The 24,739-nt window shown below is 41.2% G+C and overlaps 1 protein-coding gene across 5 annotated transcripts in view; it reads right to left on the bottom strand.

Annotated features, from left to right (window-relative positions):
- The window catches only part of JAG2 (jagged canonical Notch ligand 2), a 288,684-nt gene that overhangs the window by 170,052 nt on the left and 93,893 nt on the right, over window positions 1–24,739 (bottom strand). For all 5 annotated transcript variants that reach the window (XM_033952670.1, XM_033952665.1, XM_033952666.1 and 2 more), the window contains 2 exons: window positions 12,847–12,907; window positions 4,424–4,554 (listed from right to left, as the gene is read on the bottom strand). In XM_033952670.1, coding sequence (XP_033808561.1) covers window positions 4,424–4,554; window positions 12,847–12,907 — 192 coding nt within the window. The remainder of the gene's footprint in view (window positions 1–4,423; window positions 4,555–12,846; window positions 12,908–24,739) is intronic.

The following is a 24,739-nucleotide window of genomic DNA, read 5'->3' as shown; positions in this document are numbered from 1 at the left end:
TATATATACATATGTTATGATCTCGATAGATTTATCAAGTGATGTTAGTAAATCTATGTATAACTTATATTGTACACTTTTTGAAAGTTTAAAAATGAATAAAGAATTAAAAAAAAAAAAAATTAAACGCCCCTACTGTAGATTTCTTTCTTTTTTTTCTTTCTTTTTATTTTTATTCATCATATTATTCACAGGTAATACAACTTGATAAAGCAACACAGAGTCATAATTCATCATGTAAAAAGAAAATCAAAACGAGAAATATTCACATTCCTATCGGAAACAGGACCAATTCTCCTTCCTAGACCTCAATTTAGGAGAATGATCCAGTTACAGGGAGATAATCATTAAAATAACCAATAAAATAAGAAACAGGCTTAATACGTGTACCCCCTGGATTTTATTTTTTGAAGCTAGACTCTCCACCTCTGATTAACCCCTTAAGGTCCAAAAAAGATCTTAGATGATCAGGTGCATAAAAAACATATTTTAATATACTTAATTATACATTTACAAGGATAAGCTAAAGTAAAAGTAGCCCCCAACTTCTTTGTATCTTCTCGCATTGCTAAAAATAGCTTAAGCCTTTCTTGTGTTAATTTTGTAACATCATGGTGTAGCCATATACATTGACCACAGAAAGGTGTACCTATTTTTTTTAAAGAATAACCTCATGATTGAATTGAGATCTTGCTCAAATATAAAATTTATAATTAATGTAGCTCTGTTATTTACATCCGTAAATGAATCTTCCAAAACTGCTGTTACGTTTTGTAAGTCCATATCAGCTAGTAAATTCCCAGAAAGTGGTAAATTTTCAGAAACAAGTACTTCTTCCGAACCACTATTTCTTTTTAATGTTTGTAGGAAATAAGCCTTATTTATAGGTGGTAATTGATCTGGTGGAAAAAACAAATTATCCACCAGAAATTTTTTGAAGATGTCAGTCGGTGTCGTAGAAAAAAAGTTTTGGACAATTCAATACTTTTAAATTAAGACGACGGTTGTAGTTTTCAATCATTTCTATCTTGCGTGAAAGAGTGGTCTGGTCTCTGATTATAGTAGTAATGGAATTTTTCAAAGGAATAGTCTCGGAGTACCTTCTCTAAACATTCTTGTTTTACCTTTTCAATATTAGAAGTAAAGGAGTCTACTTTAGTTACCAATACTTGAACATCTGAAGCTGTCTTCTCCATCTTCTCCTCCATTCTTCTTATGGCCTCTAGAAGGATATCCAGGGTGTTAGCAGGAGTTCTTCCTGAGGTTTTTACTCCCTCAGAGCTCTTACTCCCCTGCTCTCCAGTCGATAATGTAGCTCCGCCCGCTACCTACACCGGGATAGCTCCCTCTTCCCCTCCGGAGAACGAGTTGCTACTCTGCCCGCCCGACAGAGCGGTACAGAGATCGTTGGCAGTGACAAGGATGTCTCAAAATCCAAGGGCTCGAGTGCTCCCTCACTCGAAGCCGCCACAGAGGTCTGCCGTCACTGGGAAGTCCGAGGATCAGCGGCATTCCGTGGCTTGAAAAAATGCTGAAGTGTTTGCTGTATCGGTGAAGAGGTAAGGGCCACATATTGAGATATTCTCATGGCCCCTTTCCTCTTAGTATGGGGCATAGTCAGAAACTTGCAGAAAGAGCAATAATCTTGAAGAAAAAAAAAGAGACAGCCGGGATGCTGCTGCTACATGTCCACCATCTTGGATCATCCTCTCTGACAGTAGATTTCTTTTGCGATGTTACTCCCGGTATCAGCTCAAATTGATCACGTTACGATCACCGTTTCCCAGCGGACCACAGTTAACTCCTGTACTATGTCTTGCATTCCACTAAGGACCAAATCTAAAATAGTACCCACTTCTTGTCGGTTCCCGGAGCAGTTGTTCAAAGGAGCAGTCATTTATGAATCTAGGAATTTTACCTCCCTAGCATAAGGTGTTCAAGGCTTGTTCAGATGAGGACAAAGCTTGCAGGGACAAGGCAGGAGCAGGGATAGATGTAGAAGCCATGAGGACAGGGTGCAGGGACAAGGTGGGGACAAATTTTGTCCCAGTGGCATTCTTTGGTCACACCACAGCTTTCCACTGAATAAAAAAAAAATAAAAAGTGAAGATACGAGGGTAAATCAAAAAGTAAAGGTAAAATATATTTAACTGCCACTTCATCCCACAGCTTTAGAACCAACTCCCCCCACATTAATGACCTTCCGAAGAGCTGTGAAGACCTCTCTCCAACTAAAGGTCCTGCCACAAACAATCCCCTCTAAACTCTCCCACCAACAACCACTAGTTGGTGACCCTCTGGCCCAATCTACTATATTACTTCCCTAGGAATTTCCTATGAATGTCCCCACCCAAGCTGTCTTTAAGTTACTGTACTGTCCAGCCTTGTTATTGTGCTACTGTACTGTATGGTACTGTATATTGTATTGTATTGCCAAACGTACTGGCCAATGTAAGATACTGTGAATGTTAGCTTGTAACCCGTTCTGAGCTCCTGGGAGGACGGTATAGAAATCGAATTAAATAAATAAATAAATAAATTTAATAGAAGTAACTGAGCAACTGAACATACCACTTTTCCACATAATTCCCATGATGCAAGATGATGCATTTGTTGTATCGTTCACTGAGTTTCTGCATTCTATAGAGAAGTTGTTTTTTGACGCTCCAGAAGCCAGGTGAGCACCACTTCCTTTACCTCTTTTGCTCTGGGACACAGTGGTAAGCTATTTAGGAACTCATCATGCACATACTTTCCTGTATCCCAAGTCATCATGCATTATGGCAAATGTAGATCCATAACCGATATCCAAATCTGAAGTCAATTGAGACACAGTTATCCATAGGTCTCTAATCAAGGCATCTACCCAATCAATGTGCTTTTGTGTGAGCAGTGTTGATGAGTGGCCAGAATGACCTTCGTTGGTTACACCTGTTCTTCCCGCTTTAAACATCAGTGCTTTGGTTAAAAATTGTTTCTATAAACTAAGAATGATTCGTTCGTTGGTTCCCCTTCTCGATTCATTTTCGCTCAATACTTTAATTCACTCTCTAGTGATTTCAAAATTAGACTACTGCAATTCCTTGTTAAAGGGGGCATATCTTAAGGATATAAGGCGCCTCCAAATCATACAAAACACTGCAATAAAGGTAATCTCAGGTTCAAAAAAATTCGATCATGTCACACCTCTGCTTCAAAACGCTCACTGGCTACCAATTTCATATAGGATAACATATAAAATAGCTCTATTAGTCTTTAAGACAATAAGAAATAATACTCCTGCATTTATAGATAGGCTCCTTATTCCTTACAGCCCGTCAAGAGTTCTCAGATCATCCTCACAAGCTTCCCTATATGTCCCCTCTTTAAAAATCATTGGTACTCGCCGTGACCTGATCTTCTCGGTTACAGCCCCAACTATTTGGAACTCACTCCCTCTATATTTACGACTTGAACAAGATTTGAAAAAATTCAAAAATAGCTTAAAGTGTTTTCTTTTTAAAGAAGCCTTTAACTAAAAGTTTATTTTCCGGTTGATTCCTAATTTCATCGTCTTGTATTAAATTCAGATTATCTACCCCCTCTCTTTAGATTTTCCCGTTTTCAAATTCTTTTCCTCACACCATCCTTATGTTCTAACCTAATCTGATTAACACATTTTTTTTTTTTTTTAATTGTATTTTTTCTTTTTCCCTCCTTTCCTACTGTTTCATGTGTTTGTTACCCCAGTTCGTTTTTTTAATTTTAAAGTAATTATTTTTATTTACGATGTATTTGTGATTTAAGAAATCCAATTTTATTTCTTTGTAAAACGCTTTGTATCCTGAAAAGCGTTTAATCAAATAATATAATAAACTTGAAACTTGAAACTTGAAAACTTGAAACTTAAACCTTTTTACCCACTCAAACTTTTCCTTGATTCATGCTGCTATATCCCAATATCAGATAGTGAATTTCCACATGTTTCACTCCCTCTGCCCAAAGAAAGTGCCCTCCTGCAAGTTCTTCGATGGTGCAATCTTGCAATGAAGTATCCATGTTTCTGACCTTGTAGCTGCCACACGACTAAAGGCCGAGTGCTGCACTGTGCTTGAACAAACTATCCAAACAGGCAATTTACAAACTTGTACATGTGTAGCATTTCGCTAGCTCTGTTCTAGTTATCGCATAATTTAACAATTTCCCTTAATTTTTGATTTGCCTTCATAATCATCAGAATAACGCCCCATCCATCCAACGAGAAAATGTTTCCTTGATTCTAAAGCTGAAGTCAAACTTTGTCAAGAAAATTTTTAAAACCATGATGATTGTTTTTACCTAACATATTAGAGAAGTGAAGTGTTATATATACCAACACACTGGCAAAACAAGCTAGCCATACAGAAAAAGGAGCACCGTGCATAACTAAAATGTTAAGCAATACCTTGATTGCAGAGCAGGCCACCCCAATTGGTTTCACAATTGCACTGCCATGGTTTATTACAGCTTCCGTGAACACAGCCTGGGTAGGAGATACACTCATTACAGTACTGTCCTTGCCATCCATAGTGACACCTAGTAGAAGCATAATTGAGAATTAAGGAATAAAATTAGTTTATTTTATTGAAAATTATTGCAAATTTTATCACACGAGACTGTGGTAGAACCCAAAACCAATGAAAGTACCTAATTTTTATTTTATTGTAACCCATTCTGAGCTTCTGGGGAGGACGGGCTTTAAAAATGAACAAATAAATAAATAAAGTAATAACTTAAATTGGTTGCAACTTTGAAGTCTGCTCCTCACATTTAAGACCTAGGGTGCTTTAAACTTCTGATCAGCAATACAATAGGAAGATCAAATATAAGATATCAAAGAAAGCACTGAACACCACAAAAAGCCAGATACTATACAACAATAAGGTCTATACATATTTGCCCAAGACTACCACAAGAGTTTTTGTGTGAGCAGGTGGACTCAATAAGCCTTTGAACCCATACAAGTCTGTCCTCGGATTCTGTGGTCTTGAAAGCCCAAGTACAACAATATTTCTAGAGCATATTCTTATGACCTAGCGAACCAACAGTCCAAAATAATTCCTGTTTTCTAACAGAATAATGTAGATTCTAGAATGCTACACAAAGCAGTAAAGTTGTCTGGAGATGATGGTTACAGACATGTGCCTCCAGTGAAATATTAAGATAAAGTTGATACTTGTTTAGTACAGAGAATAAAAGGCATATATGATCTGGTACACACTTGTAAAATATTTATTCTTTTGACAGATCCTCAAACTGATGCAATAAAAATACATTTTCAACAAAGGAGCAAAAAGTCATCCCAAAGCTAATTTAAAACACTCAAACATTAAAATCAACCATAATTATCGTGGCATAACAAACAAACTATAGTAAGGGCAAGCTAGATTTACTAAAATATACTTCAATTCTTGTATGAACAGAACATTGAAACCATGTCAACACCAAGATTGGAAAATATCCAAGTATGTGAGATATAAAGATAATGTTCCTTTGGATGAAAGCATTTTACATTGTTGAAATAATAAAAAGATTAGAAGTTGTGAATTGCCATGTCTTTATCCTTAGAAGGTGGAGTAAATTCAGACTTCCTTTTAAATAGGAAGTCTGGTCCATCCTAAATTAGCAAATACTAGAACAGCTTAGTCTGCTTCTGTACTCAAGAAAAACATTTTCAACCTCTCCACATTCCTAGGATGCCAAAAATATCAAAACCTAAAATATGATCAAACAATTGAAAGGGTGAGGGAAGAATTCTCTCTAGATCTGAAGCAGTATTTCCACATTTATCCATACAGCACAAAGCATGGTTCACAAAGCCTTCAACATCCCTCTGCACAAGAGCAGAAAAAGAAGGTTGGGAATTACAATCCGGTAAGTTTGACCTTGGTAGTGAGTAAACTAATGGAAATGCTTAAGTGGAGGATAGTGAGATTTCTAGAATTGAATGGATTCTAGATCTATGGAGGCATGGTTTTACAAGAAGCAAGTCTTGTCAGACAAATCTGTTTTGACTGGGTGACCAAACAGACATGGGAGGGCCATTAGATATGGTGTACTTGGATTATAGTAAAGCCTTTGACACAATTCCACTTAGGCAGTTGATAAATAAACTTGAGTGCCCTCGGTATGGGACCTAAAATTATGGACAGGAAAATATTGGTTAAATAGGAGACAGAGGGTAATGGTAAATGGAGTTTGTTCGGAGGAAAAAGGTGTTGTTAGTGAAGTGCCGCAGGGATTTGTCCTTGATCTGGCTCTTTTTTAACATCTTTGTTATAAATACAACCTGATCAGGAATAAGATTCCCAAATCCTAGAGGAATCAAATATAAAACTATTTACTCTACAGCCTTTCTTACAGCACAATGGTGGAATCCTTTACTAGCACAATTAAGGAATATCCCCCTCCTACCAAAACTAAAGGCCAAAAAACCTATTTTGAAAATATATTCCCCCCCCCCACCCACAAACAGGTTAAATAAGACACAACCACCTCTCCCATCTCAACAGAAAATCAAGCTCTCTATGTACCCACATCACCCTACAAACCAGGAAAGTGACACACCAGAACCCATAATGGAGGAAATATTTTTTCACTCAGAGAATGGTTACCAGAGGATTTGATAAGAATGGTTAATGTAACTGTTGGTTGATGGACATAACCATCCCACTGGTCTGAAATAGTTTATTGTTTATTTAAAGCTTCTATACCACTAACTAATGACTATGAAGTCAATTCAGAGTAGTTTACATGTGAAGGACACTATGGAAAGAGACATTTAAATATCTCTGCGGCATTAATGTACAGAAGGCGAGTTTTTCAAATGAAGAAAACTCCGAAATGAGAGGGCATAGGATGAAGTTTAAGAGATGATAAGCTCAGGAGTAATACAAGGAAATACATTTTTACAGAAAGGGTGGTATATGCATGGAATAGTCTCCTGGTAGAGGTGGTAGAGACAGACTATCTGAATTCAAGAAAGTATGGGACAGGTATGTAGGATCACTTAGGAAGAAAAGGAGATAGTGGATGCTGCAGATGGGCAGAATGGATAGGCCATTTGGCCATTACCTACCATCATGTTTCTCTAAACACTCACTATATGCTGCTATACTAAAATACTCAGCTGCTGGTGTAGACCATTATTTTGTATTCCACACTGCCACATACCTAGTGGAGATAAAAATAACTCCAAATAACAGTTACAGCTCCAATTTCTGGCTAGATTCCCAGTACAATGCTCTTAGATGACCTTTGACCCAAGTTAGTAGCTAGAGTAACAGACATGAGAAGAAAACAGACATTTGGAAGATCTGAACTTCTTGCACACAAGTTCCATATTCTGGAGCCACAAATTCAACTACATGATAAAGTGAGGATTACAATACGTAAAGAAGACTAGTCAAAACACTAGGCGCTACAAGAAACAAGAAATTATTAAATGAGCTATAAAATAAAATTAGATTAGAGTGGGTCATCAAAACAATACTGTTTGAGGCCAGGATTCTCAAAAATACGCATTAAAAAGCAACGGTCTGCTAACACAACCGTTTTAATAATGAATCCAAAAACCCGAGACATTCTCAAAAAAAATCTCGCATGCAAATGATGTCAGCGGACAGCAGTGAAGAATCACTAAATTTGCATGTGCCCATTGCTAGTGATAGCGAAGGGCACATGCACAGAAAAAAACGCTGTCAATAAAACAACACAACAGTGGGAGAGATGCCCACACTCTCCCGCTGACCTAAAACCCCGCCACCCACCCCAAAAGAAGAGATGCCCACTCTTTTCTGCTGCTCTAAAAATCCCTGCCAACTAGTGCTGCCCGATTCGCCGATTCAGATCAATTCATTAAAAAAAAAAAATAGCTGAAAGTGAGACCAGGAGGCCGGGGGGGGGGGGGGGGGAAAGCTAGAGGACGCTACAAAGAAAGGGGGAACATGCAAGCCTTCGCGGGGGGGGGGGAGGCAAAGAGACATGCATATGCCAGAGTGAGGGGGGAGGGAGAAATAATGGGTCTAAAAACAGAGGAGAGGGAGAGAAATGGTGGACAATGTGATTTAGAGAGGGAAGAACAGAAAGTTAGAGAAATTGGACTCAAGGGATGGTGAGTGTGGGGGATGGGGTGGATAGGAGTGTAGCTGGGAAGAGAAAGGGAGAGATGGTGGGCCCTGAGGTGGTGGGAAGGAGGGAGAGATGCTGGATGAAAGGGTAGTTGAGAAAAGGAGAGATGATGGCTTGGGATGGTGGAGTCTACTGCTGCAGCTGCAGGGATAGAGACGAAAAAAAGGAAAATGCCAGACCTCCGGGGGACGGGAGGACAGAGATGGAAGATGGATGGTTAGCACGGAGAAAGTAAACGACAAATGAGCAGGAGACCCTGGCAAGCGAATTATCAGAACACGTTTGTTCCAGAGCCTAAGACCAACATGATTTGATTAATGACCAGACAACAAAAGATAGAAAAAAATTTTTTTTTCTGTTTTGTGATTACATATATGAAATGTGTATCCTGCCAGAGCTGGTGTTAGACCACGAACGTGAGCTAGGATTTTAACAGAGAGAGGAAAAGTATTTTTTGTTTATTTTGTTTGCAATACAGCACTGGTATGGGTAGGAGAGGGAAAGAGGGTGGGGTGGGGTGTCACCCTGAGTTGTAGCTGCTGAGCTAGTCAGCCTATAAGGAGAGGCCTACGTTCCCTCATAAGATGACACAGAGGGATTCAATTGGCTTTCTTTCCTTTAAAATGAGTCTGAACACGCCACTCTCAATACAGGACGCTGGTAAGATTAACAAAGCAACAGCTCAGTAACCTCTTTATTAAAGGTACAATATATTTTTTAAAGAAAAGGGACATCGATGGAAAAAGTGTCTCAGCCAAATCAAACTCAATGACTGAGGAAAATGAAAGGGCCTTGTCAGATGAAGCCTGCGAGAAAAGGGGGGAAAAAAAAGTTTCCCCACTTTTTTTTTTTTTTAAGAAAAGTAAGTATACTTAAAACAATTATAAAAACAGAAGAAAACGCGTGAGCGGGAAGGCAATACAAAATTTTTTGAACAGCGTTCAAAAACACGACTTAGCTCCGCGGAAAACTAAAAACTGAGGTACTGCAAGCCTACATCAGGCAGGAAGGCACTTGTGCATGCACAGTGCGAGCAGTTTGCAAACTTTATTAAACTCTTAAAGTGGCGATGCACTTTCAAAGCTGTGCATGATATCAGCCACATGTGAGAATATGCTGCCTGCTTGTCCTGGGATAAAGAACATATTCTTCTACATTTAAAATTACATCATGATATTCATTCATCTTTTTCCTCTAAAAACAGGTCTAATTTGCATTTGCATTACTGCTGCTTTAAATCTATTTCAGAAAGAATCAGTTGACAACTTATGTGAACTTCGTGCCTTTTCCCTTATTCTGTGTCCATGGAAAAACAAATCTTCACTTAAAGTGGCTCTAAATAGCCTGACTAAAAGCAAGCAAACAAACAATGTTACTTACTCCTGGTGAACTTGCACATCCTGTAAAGGGAGAAATTTAAAAATAAACACACAACTACGTCCTGTTATTTCCTTGATCAAGTAACTTTTTTAACAGCCTTTCCTGAGAAAGAATAAAACAAAGTTCTTCTACACGTACAGATTTTGATTAGAAGCTTTAGCCAAAACATTCAAAAGACAGGAAAGCAAATCAGAGCCACTAACACTGATGACAGAAATCAAATGCATCATGTAAGGGAAAAATAGCCCTGCAGAATGGAAAGCCACTAAATTTGCCAGTGACATGCACAGGATGACATTCCATAGGTCTGAACAACCAAGTAACAAAATGTGTTTACTTTAATCAGAGTTGAAATGTAGTCTGCATAGCACACTACCCATAAAGGTATTAAGACTTACAAAATCGTTTTATTTACTTACTTGCTTTAAACTTTTTGCAACATCCTCCAAACCTGTTTTTACAAAAATGTATAACAGTACTATGTGCCAATACAATAAGCAAGTTAGTACTACTCGTAAGTACACTTAAAATACAAAATAAAACCAAAAGACTTTAAACAAGCAAGAACTGAATAATTAAACCTTTTGACTGCAAGTATTTTCATGATAAGCTTAGTCTTTTTGTAAAGTTCAAGAGTCTTATACAACAGATTTTCAGTTAAATCATAGACAAACCCATACATTCAAACCAAGGGACAGTGAATCACCACCTAGGAAAACTATCACATTGTGTAACATAGCATGTCAGCTTCTGTACCTGAATATGGAAGGAGAGTAAACAATCTTCTCAAACCCTGACCTATCGCTCTGATGCGAAACTCCCCCATGAGTCATAGCACAGACCATCAGATTCTATTATTCCTGGGTGTCAGAGAAAACTTTGGGCTAGATTCACTAACCCCCGATTCCGTGTCCGATCCGTTCCCGATTGCATGCAGGCCGACTAATTCACAAAAGGCCTGCATGCAAATGGGGATGACCATTGACACCCCACATCCACGGCATAGATTGCTAGAGAGCGTCCTCAAGCATGCGCAGACCCTGACAGTAGTGACAGGAGAAGCAGTCTCCTGTCATTACTGTCAGAGCTTCTGCCGGCTTTTTTTTATTATTATTATTGTTCAAAATACTGCAATAAAGATTATTTCAGGTTCAAAAAAGTTCGATCACGTCACACCTTTATTACAAAGTGCTCATTGGTTGCCAATATCTTACAGGATTACTTACAAAATAGCTCTTTTAGTCTTTAAGACATTAAAATCTAATACTCCGGCTTTCATAGATAGGCTCTTGATTCCATACAGTTCATCCAGAGCTCTCAGATCAGCTTCACAATGTACTTTAAATGTTCCCTCTTTAAAAGTTATCGGAACCCGCCGTGCTTCCATTTTTTCTGTTACGGCACCAATGTTATGGAACTCTCTTCCTTTATATTTAAGATTAGAACAAGACTTACAAATATTTAAAAAGAACCTAAAGTGTCTTCTTTTTAAAGAAGCCTTTAATTGACAGATTATAAATTCTCTTTCTTCTTGACCTTTTTCGGTCTATCATTTTATCCCCTTATCTCCCTAACATGTTTCCCTTTTATGTAATCTTTTAACAAATATTGTATTTCTTCCCCACCTTCCCATTGTTATCAGTTGTCTTCCTGTTTAATGTTGTTACCCAGTTTGTTTAGAAGAATAGTAATTGTATAAGTGAGTCCATTTTAAACTCTATTTTATTTATGTAAAACGCTCTGAAATTGGAAAAGCGTTTAATCAAACAATTTAATAAACTTGAAACTTGAAACTTGAATAGGCCGCAAAATATCAGGCCTATTTTAAAAAATGAAAAAAAAAAAAAAGCCTCCCGACCAGCATGGCATCCCCCCCTCCCAAACCGGAATGGCACACACCCTGACCCGCACGTCCCAATCCAACACCCTTGTAAAAGTTGGGAGCAGGAGGAGTACTCAGTCACTCCTGCTCCGTAGGTCTCCTGCCTGCGACTGGCATGGCCCACCCCTAGCAATGCACCGTCCGTATTTAAAAGTTGAGAGCAGGAGGGGTGCTCAGTCCCTCCTGTTCCGTAGGCCTCCCAGCCCCCGACCGGACGGCCCACCCCTGGCCAGGCATACCCCTACTTCCAATTTGGGAGCAGGAGGGGTTCTCAGTCCCTCCTGCTCCTCCCAATTCCAACGACGTATCTGCCTGGACCTTAGGCCCCATTCCGGTGCATCATGTGATGCACAGAGAGGAGCTTAAGGCCCTGATTGGCTCAGGTGCCTCAGGCTCCTCTCCCCTTGGGAGGGACTTGAGGCGCCTGAGCCAATCAGGGACTCCCTTAGGACTGAATAAAAAAAGACAGGCAGGCCTGTCAAAAACCCTTCAACAGTCCGGTTTGCAAATAGTAAATAGCCGTGAGCTCCCATCGTAGTCTCGAGTAGAGGTCTGCACGGGAACAGGGATCGCGGATCGCAGGAATCCCGCGGGAATCCTCCCTAACCCATGGGACTCCCACGGGGACCCCCCTTTGGCCCACGGAACTCCCACGGGGACCCCCCTCTAGCCAACGGGACTCCCATGGGAATGGAAGGCTTTGGAAGCAGGGTTAGTCCATATAATATAATGGACACGTCAGCCTTAGTAAAAGAGGGGGTTTATAAGTTAATTTCCTGAACAGAAAACAAAAAAAGGGTTCCAAAGAGATTCCACAAGGAAAATAGCAGCGCCAACACAAAAGAAATTGGAACTGATGATCCTGTCAGAAGTAATTGCTACTTTTTATGGGGACGGGTGGGGATGGAGATAATTCCTTGCGGGAACGGGTGGGGACGGAGAGGATCCTGACGGGGATGGGTGGGGACGGAGAGGATCCTGGTGGGGACGTGCGGGGATGGGTGGGATTTCTGTCCCCGTGCAACTCTCTAGTCTCGAGAGACTACAGGAACTCACGGCAGTCATTTCCTATTGGTGATCTGTACAGGGCAGGAGCGTAGGAAGATCGCTCCTGCCCCGAAAGCCCTCTAGACCACCAGGTAAGGCCAGGATGCCAGGGGGAAGGCGGGAGGGAGGAGGGTGTAGGTCAGAGCCGGACAAGAAGATATTCGCGGTTTTTCTCAATTCGCAGTCCGGCTCTGCCCCTATCCCCCGCGAATACTGAGGGAGAAGTGTATTCCCCACAAGTCCTGGAATAGCAGGAAGGAGTGTAATGAATCTTTGAAGGTAATTTTTAAAAGGTGGTATATAAAGACCATAAGTTCTAAGTTTAATATGTGTAAACACTACATCAGCCTCTTCCTCCTTGCAATTAACATCAATTGAAACATACTTACTTGCACTCTCCAGGTTCATTGCAGCCCCCATGGATAAGGTCACAACCTTGCTTGCACACAGCTGTGAAAAACACAAACAAATGCAACATTATTTAATTCTTGAAATGTATGAAACTAATGTAAGTGCCAAAAACTGTATATCTCAAACTAACCTTCTTTACAAGAAAACACTGGAAAATGAACAAAAAAAGTCACCAACCCCATTATATATAACGTGACCATTTATTTTTTTCATCAAAATGGGACATCTATTAATTGTCAGTCCAGCCCCCAATCCCGCCCTAGCTCCGCCCCCAATTATCATTTATATTTGGGGGGGTTTCAAAGATGTTAAGGCAGATGACTTTAAAATATGCAATGTCACCTCAATAACTATAGAAGAGTAGACAAATATAGTGCAAAATAAAGACAGCAGATATACAATCTCAAAACTGACACATTTTGATCACTAAATTGAAAATAAAATCATTTTTCCTACCTTTGCTGTCTGGTGATTTCATAAGTCTCTGGTTGCGTTTCCTTCTGACTGTGCATCCTTTCTTTCATTTCTTTCTTTCTGCACTCAGGCTCAACAATTGTCCCTTTCTATTCCCTTCCTCCTTCCTTCCTGTGTCCTTAGTGCCCCCAGTGCCTCCTTCCTATGTCCTTAGTGCCTCCTTCCTATGTCCTTAGTGCCCTCAGTGCTTCCTTTCCATGTCCTTAGTGCCCCCAGTACCTCCTTCCTATGTCCTTAGTGCCTCCTTCCCATGTCCTTAGTACCCCCAGTGCCTCCTCCTTCCCATGTCCTTAGTGCCCCTTCCCATGTCCTTAGTGCCCCTTCCCATGTCCTTAGTGCCCCCAGTGCCTCCTTCCCATGTCCTTAGTGCCCTCAGTGCCCCCTTATGTCTTTAGTGCCCCTTCCCATGTCCTTAGTGCCCCCTTACCATGTCCTTAGTGCCCCCCAGTGCTCCTTCCTATATCCATAGTGCCCACAGTGCCTCCTTCCTATGTCCTTAATGCCCATTCCTATGTCCTTAGTGCCCCCAGTGCTCCTTCCTATGTCCCCCCTCACTGATTTCCAGCCTTTGTCCCACCCCCTCCCCCAAAGCCAGCCAACCTCCGTCCCTGCCGCGCTAAAGCCAGCCAGCCTGCCTCCCTGCTTCCCTCCAGTGCCGAAGCCTGCCCTCCCCCTCGGACCGGCCCCCACTGCTGCTACCTACCTGCCGAAGCCTGGCCTACTGCTGCTTCAAAGCCCCCCTCCCGGTCCGCTGCCGCCCACCGCAACTAAAGAAAAAGAAGGTCCAGGCGCAGGCCCACAAACCTTCTTCCCGATGTCAATTCTGACGTTGGAGAGGAAGTTCCAGGCCAGCCAGGCAGTGAGTGGCTGGCCCGTAACTTCTTCTCTGACATCAGAATTGATGTCAGGAAGAAGGTTTGTGGGCCGGTGCCTGGACCTTACTGTTCTTTAGTTGGGGCATTGGACCGGGGAGGGTGGGGGTTGAAGCGGCGGTAGGCCAGGTTTTGGCGGGTAGGTAGCAGCAGCGGGGGCAAGCTTCGGCGCTGGAGGGAGGCAAGTATGCAGGCTGGCTTTGGCACGGCATGGAGGGAGGGAGGGTACTCGATTGCCTCTCACATTATCCCCCCTGCACATATTCGGGACTTTGTCCCTGAAAACAGGACATTTCAGCATACCAAAGCTGTGCGTGGGGACAACGGGACAGGGGATCTAAAAACGGGAAGGTCCCATTCAAAATGGGACATATGGTCACTTTAATCATATAGGACAATAATGTGTTCTCAATTTATCTCCTAGAATTCAGGTTAAATATGCTATTTACTGCTCAAATATTTACATACTTCTGCTCACTCTATGCCTGGGTACTAGTCCTTCACTTTCTTTCACTTAATTTCATGATTAAGTTTTGGATAAAGGCAACTTTTTGCCTCCCTGTACTTCTCAAACAAAAAAACTCTTTTTGTGATCTGAGCTGGATCTACAACAGCAACAACAAAAAGCCTCCACATATGTTAATTGGATCATCAAAAGGATATCAGGATCAGAAATTGCAAAATGATAAAACCATAACTACAATCTGAGTTGAAGTTCATATTTTAATTTAATTTCTGATATCCTGCAGAATCTACCACTGCATTAAAACTTTCAAATAATTTCCATGTTGTGAAATGCAGTCATTTGATTTATGTCTCTAATGACCAGGAATATCTTGTTAGATATTAGATACTAGACTTTATTTTATCTTGTTTTAAGATTTAAAAACATAAAATATAATGCCTGACTGACATCTCCTAGAGAGTCTCAACTTCCTAAGGAGCAGACACTTCAAAGGCACTCAGTGGAGGATTCTCAAAAGTTACTAGAGAGAGCCAACCAGAGGTGACTCAGCCAACTGAAGGTGCCTCAGCTGCCTTTAAGTCTCAAACCAATAGAGATTCATTATAAAAAAATTCATGGTTTTGTTTGAGACCCTAGGTAACATCAACACAAAATTTTTTCAGTTTGGAGGTCGAACTTGGACCCCTGGTTCACTTGATATGGAATGACCCAGGTAAATGAGATCACTTCCTCAATCAGGAATAAAAACTAGGAATAGTCCTTAGAACTACCTTATACTTACAGAAATTAAGGAATAAACAAGACAGGCTGCAATTTGTTGGCTTCACTGTACATATTACTACCAAAAACACATTTTGAATGTCAAGACAGTAGTTCAAAACAGTTATTTTAGTACCTTCAAAAGCATTTATAATAACATAAGAGGGGGGTCATGTGATGCATCCTGCCTGAACGGACGCGTGCAAGTGGAGCCTCCTCATATCCTCCTTAATATCAGCTTATATATCTCGTTATTTGCCACCGACGACTGGATCGAGCTTTTTGGGGAGGCAAAGAAGGCGCTCTGCCATGGCTGTAGTGGTTTCCACAGCTCCCAGCTGACTGGTATGCCTGTAAAACCGGCACGAGCAGTTAAAGATCGGCCTGCTCTTATCCTGGCCAAAATGGAAGAGGAGACCGCGACTTTTACAGTTCCCATAGGGGACTGGGTGCAAGAGATCACACAATCGTTATCTGCAGCACTGGCAGACCGATTAAATAAACTCCAGTCGGGCATGGAGGAAATGCATGAGAAGTTTGATTCTCATGCTCACCAGCTTACCGAAGTAGAGCAGAGGGTAGCCGCGCAAGAGGACACGTGCAGCGGCCTTGACGCCCGAGTGCTCACGCTGCAAAAGGAAACTGAGAATCTGAAAGCGCAGCTTGATGAGCAGGAGAACCGGAGCCGCAGAAATAATCTCTGGCTGGTGGGACTTCCGGAGGCAGCTAAAGATGCGGAGCTCTATAACATCTTCTCTACCTGGCTCCTGGAACAGTTGCAGCTGAAGGAGACCGGCATGCTATTTGCCTGTGAACGGGCCCACCGGATCGGCTCCCCGCAACAGCCAGAGAATAGGAGACCTCGCACCACGATAGCCAGATACAACAGCTGGAGGGAGAAGGACATCCTGCGGGTGTACCATAAGAAGGGGCCCCTGGAATACAAGGGAGCGAAGATACTTCTCTTCAATGATTACTCTACCACAGTGGCGGCACAGCGCAAGCTAATGTCACCCTTCTGTTCAGCCCTGCACTCCAAAGGCATCCAGTTCGCCCATACTTTTCCAGCTAAGCTGCGAGTCTAGAAGGATGGCAAATCGTTCACCCTGCAGGATGTAGATGAAGCCTACCTTTTCGTGGATAACCTCAAGGTCTGAATGCTACCTTCGGTCCTGGCTGAGCCGGATGGCCAGGCCTGCTAACTTTTGTCTCCCTGCATATGGCATCAGCTCTGGACAGTAGCAGATTGGACCAAGGATTAGATTGATAGAATAATGGGGAGGCATCACAGGAGACCGCGTTCCATGTCTACTGGGGATTCTTTATCCTGCACAGTTCGCTGGGATCTAAGCATCAGTTTCAAGAGTATTTTGTTCCTCTTTTTGCATTCACTAAATCTGTTGAGTATCAGGAAACTCAATATAAACTCCTGCATCGTTATTATTTAACTAGACAGAGGGGAGCCAGACTGGGCCTATGGGACAATGCACTCTGTGTTAAATGTAAATGTCAGCCGGGTACGTACCTTCATTCCTTTCTGGAATGCTTCAAACTCACCAAATGGAGGGAGGTGCTGCCATTGCTGGAGACTACCCTTATGCAGTCTGTGGAGTGGGACTACGGAGTCTTGCTGCTGAGGCTGCAGGAGCCACTACTGGAGCAGGGTTTGTCTGTCCCCCAATGGCGTTTAATTTATAATGTCTTACTTGTAGTCAAGAAAACTTTTATCTAGCTGGATTTCAGAGGACTCTCCCCCCTACTGCACTGTGGCACGCTAAATTGCGGGAATTGGCCACTTTTGACTGACAGTGATATGGAGGCTCCTCTAGCTTTGATCAGAAATAATATGTGGCCCTGTGGGATAGCTTGTTGCAATCCGCTTCTATTATGGAGCCAGTACCTTAATTGCCTGCCTGGTTTTGGGCTTCCGCTTGAGCGGTGAGGATTCCTTTTGGTTCTCAGGAGCTGCCTGTTTCTTTTGGTGGCTCTCGTTTATTATAAATTTTTAGTTTTTCCTTTCGCAGCTCTTCTATCTAGGGGCGGGGGGGATGACTGTGGGGGTTGGGTGAGTGAGGGGGGGTGAATGTTGCTGACAATGGATTGATAGCGAATGGTGTGAGTAGGCTTTCGAGTGGGGTCTGGGGGATGACTGACTCCAGGTGGGGACACTTCTCATATTTCCTGCTGAAGGCCTGTACTGGGGGGGGGGGGGGGGGGGTTCTTGTATTTTGGTTTGCTTAGACTTTGCCAGCTGCTCTTGTGGTATTTGCTTGTCTGTTCCGGAATTGTTGACTCCTGGCTGTTTGTGCAACTTCACTTTTAATAAACAAATACTAAAAAAAAAAAAAAAAAAACACCCAACATAAGAGGTTCCTTATTGAAACAATCAAAATGTCCATCAAGTCCAATATATCCAGTTTCTATCAGTGGTCAACCCAGATCACAAGTACCTGGTAGGACAACAAAGAGTAAAACAGATTTTATGCTGCTTATCCTAGGAATAAGCAGTGGATTTCCCCAAGTCCATATTAATGACTTATAGACTTTTTTTTTTTTTTTTTAAGGAAGCTCCAAATCATTTCTAAAACCCTGCTAAGCTAACTACTTTCACCCCATTCTCTGGCAACAAATTTCAGAGTTTAATTACATGTTGAATAAAGAAATATTTTCTCCGGTTTGTTTTAAATCTACTACTTAGTAGCCGCATCACCTGCCCCCTAATCCTAGTATTTTTGGAGGGAAGGCTTCCAGGTCAGCAGCAGGCTGCATGCAGAGCCGCTTCTCGTGACTTTGCAAAGAGAAGTACGGCTGGAAGGAGGGAGTCAGCTTGAGGAGGGGGGAGACATAGGAGGGAAGGACAACGAGGAGCATGTTGGCACAGGAAGGGAGGAAGAGGGGGCACATTGACAAAGAAAGGGAGAGGCAGAATCGCAGTTCTTAAGAACATAAGAACATAAGACGTTGCCTCCGCTGGGTCAGACCAGGGGGTCCATCGCGCCCAGCAGTCCGCTCCCACGGCGGCCCATCAGGTCCATGACCTGTAAGTGATCCTTTGCCTAAAACCTTTCAATCCCCATTATTCTTCTATCTATACCCTTTCATAATCCTATCTCTACCTCTATGGTATTCTAAGGAATTATCTCAAATAAAAACACATCTTCCTCAGAAAGGAAATGGCGATCATCCAAAACTTCCATCAACCTTCAAAGATTTAAAGACAATGCTACTTATTATAAAGACAAAATTATACAGGCAAAAAAATCTTATTATAATAACAAGATACAAAAATCAAAAAGTACCGCGGCCCTATTTAACATTCTTAAATCAATAAACCCTTACAAAAAAAGGAATATATCAAATCAAACACCAATCCCAACAGCCCAAGACCTAGCGGATTATTTTTGCAATAAGATCGAAAAGATTAGACAAAATTTCAAAATAAATAATAACACAACAACTTCACCTGAACCAGAAAATCAAAATACAAAAATTTTTATCCCAGTAGCCAAATGTTCAAACCTTAGAATACCAACATTAGAAGATCTAGAAAGACATCTTAAATCAATTAATTTAAAAGGCTCTTCCTTAGAACCTTTTAAACCGTACCATCTAAAGAAATTTTTTCATACTGTCGGTCCTTTCATTCTCTCCCTAATACAAAAGAGTTTTGCTTCTGTCACTGTTCCTATTTCGTGGAAAACCTCTATTATTACTCCAATCAGGAAAAACATGAAAATAACCCAAGATGACATATCCAATTACCGTCCTATTTCCAATTTACCTTTCCTAATGAAGCTCACTGAAAAACTAGTCTTCGAACAGCTGACTGATTTCATTGAATCCACAAACGCACTACATCCGAACCAAACAGGTTTCCGAAAACATCACAGTACGGAACATTCTATGATCGGCCTAGTAACAAATATTCATTATTATCTCGATAATCACAAATCTGTTGCGCTCTTCTCTTTGGATTTATCGGCGGCGTTTGATACAATTGATCACGAACTCCTGCTTAACCGTATGCAATCAATAGGTATAGAAGGACAAACCCTTGATTGGTTGACTTCCTTTCTTTCAGATCGTACTTCTAAAGTCAAATTCAATGATGCTTACTCTGAAAACTTTACATTACCATACGGAGTACCACAAGGGTCTATTCTTTCCCCTCTTTTATTTAATATCTTTTTATCCCCTCTTATTACTATTGCACAATCACTGGGTTTCACAGCTTTCTCCTATGCAGATGACATTCAACTCATGCACCCTCTTAACCCTGAAATTGCAGATGAAATAAAAATCATCAACGGCAAACTAGAACAAATAAAAAACTGGTTAAACAATAATAAACTATCCTTAAATGTTCAAAAAACAAAAACTATGCTTTTTACATGGAAAAGTAACATAACTTTAAAAGCTCCATTCTTTCTAAACGATTCTCCTCTTGAATCTGTCTCTCATATTAAAATTCTAGGAGTAATAATTGACACAGATCTCTCATTTCATAATCACATCAGCGAAACAGTTAGATCTTGTTTCTACAGACTCCGGCTTCTACGCTCTATTTCTACTTTCTTAGATCCCAAATCTATTAACATTTTGGTTCATTCGTTAATTATTTCAAAATTAGATTACTGCAATTCTCTCCTAATAAACATATCTCAGAAAGAAAGAAGAAGACTCCAAATTATACAAAATACCGCAATCAAATTAATTCACAAAGCTAAAAAATACGACCACGTTACCCCACTACTCATTAAATCTCACTGGCTTCCAATTTCTCACCGAATCACTTTTAAAACATTATTTCTAGTTTTCAAAACATTAATCTCAAATGAACTCCTATTCATTTCTAAAATGTTAGTTCCATATAATCCTCCTCGATCCTTAAGATCATCTTTATCTAATCAGCTTTCAGTTCCTTCATTAAGAATAATCGGCACTAGACGCAAAGATATGTTTTCAGTGGTTGCTCCATCCTTGTGGAACTCCCTACCAAATTTTATTAAAAATGAAAAAGATCTTATTTCTTTTAAAAAATTGTTAAAAACCTACCTATTTCAAGATGCATTTGATTTATGAAATGATTTATTTTATATTCTTACATGTCTTTAATTTTCTTTTCTCTTGCTTCATTCTAATCATACCTATTGTATTACCCATTCTATGTAAATTCTAACAAATAATACAATTGTAACTTTCCCCTTCCTTCCTACCCAATCATGTTTGTCCACATTGTTTTGTCAAATTGTCTAACTTAAGTGAAATTACATGTAATGCCACAATCTGCTGGTTTTTAATTGTACATCGCTTAGATATTTTTATAAGCGATATATCAAATGTAAATAAACTTGAAACTCTATCTATATCCCTCAATCCCCGTATCCTTCAGGAATTTGTTCAATCCCTCTTTGAATCCCCTTAATGTACTCTGTCCTATCACATCCTCCGAAAGCGCATTCCAGGTGTCTACCACCCTCTGAGTAAAGAAAAATTTCCTAGCATTGGTTCTAAACTGGTCCCCTTTCAATTTCTGCGAGTGCCCCCTTGTTCTTGTAGTTCCCAATAGGCTGAAGAATCTGTCCATTTCCACCTTCTCTATGCCCTTCATGATCTTGTAAGTTTCTATCATGTCTCCTCTGAGTCTCCGCTTCTCCAGGATGAAGAGCCCCAGCCTTTCTAGCCTGTCTGTGTATGAAAGGTTTTCCATATCTTTTATTATTCTTGTCGCTCTTCTCTGAACCCTATCAAGTATCTCAATGTCCTTCTTTAGGTACGGCGACCAATATTGGATACAGTATTCCAGATGCGGGCTCACCATCGCGTGATACAGAGGCATGATGACTTCCTTCGTTCTGGTTGCAATACTCTTCTTAATAATACCCAACATTCTGTTTGCTTTCTTTGAGGCTGCTGCGCATTGTGCCGTTGACTTCATTGTTGTGTCCACCAGCACACCCAAGTCTTTTTCAAGGTTACTTCCCTCTAGTACTAATACCCCCATTTTGTAGCTGAACATCGGGTTCTTTTTCCCTATATGCATGACCTTGCATTTCCCTACATTGAAGATCATCTACCATTTATTCGCCCACTCCTCCAGTTTGTTCAGGTCCCTTTGTAGATCCTCACATTCTTCCACAGTTCTAACCCTGCTACAGAGTTTAGTGTCATCGGCAAATTTTATAACTTCACACTTCGTCCCCATTTCTAGGTCATTAATAAATACATTGAACAGCAGCGGTCCAAGTACTGACCCCTGCGGAACTCCGCTCGTGATCGTAAGTTGGATGTTCTTAACTTGAGGACTGCCTGTACAACGAAATCTAAGATGAGGATTCCAGACCTCTTTCATATAGACAGAAGACCACCTGGTTTAATTCATATTCTCCTGGCTGAATGCAGGAACTGCTCAGAGTCCATTTGTAAATTCATATCCTTTGCTCTATGAACTGCCAACAAATTATGATTCTGCTCAGCCCTTAAGGGATCTTCACCATTTCTAAAATATTGGGGATCTGTTCCCCTTTTTTCAGTATATTATGTTGACAAGTTGTCTGATTTTATGCACACTTCCAGCAAATGACTCCCTACTGTTCCTTGTCCAGCTAATTAAGTATGGCACTTTATCCTCTTGGGATTCAAGTCCTTAAAGCAGTGTGTCCCAAAATTCTCTCTAATGGAACCCATTTTAGTAACAGGAGTTTGGACTCTAGTTCAGTTCTGGAAGCAGACTTCCTTCCTCCCTAACTTAGAACACCATTTTAGGAAGTCAGCGATAAGCATAGCTAATGAAGACAAATTGAATGGGAGCACTGAAATTGTCAATACGGTAACAGAAACATGATGGCAAATAAAGGCCAAATTGCCCATCTAGTCTGCCCATCTGCACTAACCTCTATCTCTTTCTCTCTCTGAGAGATCCCACGTGCCTATCCCACACCTTCTTGAATTCAGACAGTGTGTCTCCACCAATTCTTCCAGGAGACTGTTCCATGCATCTACCACCCTTTCTGTAAAAAAACTATTTCCTTTGATTATTCCAAAGCCTATCACCTCTTAACTTCATCCTATGCCCTCTCATTCCAGAGCTTCCTTTCAATTGAAAGAGACTCGACATATGCACATTTATGCCAAATCCTTTTATCATCTTTTTGAAGATAATATCTCCAGAATTGTACACAATATTCTAAATTAGGTCTCACCAGAATCTTATACAGGGGCATCAATACCTCCTTTTTCCTACTGGCAATACCTTTTCCTAAGCACTCTAGCATTCTTCTAGCTTTCGTCGTTATCTTTTCAACTTGTTTGGCTACCTTAATCATCACATACAATCACACCCAAGTCCCGTTCTTCTATCGTGCACAAAAGTCCTTCACCCCCTAAATTGTACGGTTCCTTTGGGTTTTGGCAGCCCAAATACATGACCTTGCATTTCTTAGCATTAAATTTTAGCTGTCAAATTTCAGTTAGAGGGAGTGGTTCCATGTGCTAGCTGTCTTCAGCTTAAATCCCTAATTAAGGAAGCAAAGGAACTGAGAAAAGAGGTGGCAAGACTGAGAAGCATCTGTGAGAATGAGAGTTACATCAATGAAATGGCTCATCATGAGGTGTCAAAAATTTCTAACAGTGGGGAAGAAGAAACTGTGCTGAGGGAAGTCAACTGGACTCAGATTATGGAATTCTGCAAGATTGGTACTGTTACTCCATCTGCCTTTGAACTGAAGAACCGGTATGTTGCACTGGAAGTGCAAGAACCAAACCTTGAAATCTCTAAAATTGTTGGATCCATGACCACTAGGAGGAATAAAGGGCTAGATTCACTAACCTGCCCGATAGTGCCCAATCCGTGGCAGGCTGACAAATTTACCAAGGGTCAGCATGCAAATGGGGGCTATCGGAGGAATGCCCCCACCGACCACACAGATAGCTAGTGAGCGATCCTGAAGCATGCGCAGACCATCTTCTTTGTCTGTAGATGGTCTGCGCATGCTTACAGAACTGCGAGCTGCTTTTTTCTTTTTTTAACTTTTTTAATACTTCACGAGCCTGTGGTTTTAACCCGCGGGTTAAAACCATGGGCTCGCACTGCGGGGGAAGGGCAGGAGAAGTCGGGGCGGCAAGGCAGGAGAAGTTAGCAGAGAGCAGGAAAGGTCGTGAGCGACTGGTCCCCACCACCAGTCGCTTCTTTTTTGATCAGCCAGCCCAGTTGGTGTTCCTGAAAAAGTGTAGTGAATCGCATCCTTCCTGCTTTGCATGCCGTTTCCCCTCATTTGCATGTGCAGAATGGAATCGGATTGGCCATGAAGTTAGTGAATTGGGTTGGGGTTGCAAACCAATCAGTACACGATCGGTAAGCTTTGTGAATCTAGCCCAAAGTAGTGGTGGTTGGCAATTCCCTTCTGAGGGGTACAGAAGTGTCCATCTGCAGACTAGACATGATGTCCCGGGAGGTATGCTGTCCACCTGGTGCTAAAATCCAAGATGTTACAGAGAAATTGCCAAGACTCTTCAAGTCTGATGACTATTATCTGATGCTGCTCATCTACATTGGCACTAATGATACTGCCAGGTACCCCTGTGAACTTTATCAAAAGTGACTTTGTGGCTCTGGGAGAGAAGGTAAATCAGTCAGGTGCGCAGGTAGTATTCTTGTCCTTTCTCCCTATCGAGGGTAAGAGCTAGGTCAGAGAAGCATGAATCCTGGAGATGAATGTGTGGCTACGTGGATGGTGTCGTTGAGAACATTTTCGCTTCCTGGACCATATGATGATTTTCTAAGGGCTGCTGAGCAGGGATGGTACACATCTATCAAAGAAGAGAAGAAGTATCTTTGGTGGCAGGCTGGCTAATCTACTGAAGAGGACTTTAAACTAGAAGTGATGGGGAAGGGTGATCAAAGCCACTAGGTGAGTATATGCCCTTAGGTAAGTAAATCACTGAATACTGTACCTCTATATGGATGGGAAAAGGGCACAATGTCTGGAAAAAAGTATATGTCAAAGATCATAATGCCACACAATTGCAGGCTCTGCAGGGCAAGGAAGAGGCACTGTGGATCAATTTGGAAAGATAATGGTAAATATACAGGCCTCCTTCAGACAGAAGTGGACAGAAATGTAATAGTAGACATTCAGAATATATCTAAAAAAGGGGAAGTTTTATTAATAGGTGATTTTAACATGCCATATTTTGATTGGGATATCCCTATTGCAGGGTCTTCTAGAAGTAGGGAGATTCTGGATATTCTACAAGGAGAACTGTTCCAGCAGTTGGTAATGGAACCCAAGCGGGATGGAG

Source organism: Geotrypetes seraphini, chromosome 7, assembly GCF_902459505.1.
Source record: "Geotrypetes seraphini chromosome 7, aGeoSer1.1, whole genome shotgun sequence".
Taxonomy (NCBI): Eukaryota; Metazoa; Chordata; class Amphibia; order Gymnophiona; family Dermophiidae; genus Geotrypetes; species Geotrypetes seraphini.
Note: the sequence above shows the minus strand (reverse complement) of the source record. Positions and strands in the feature narration are given on the sequence as shown.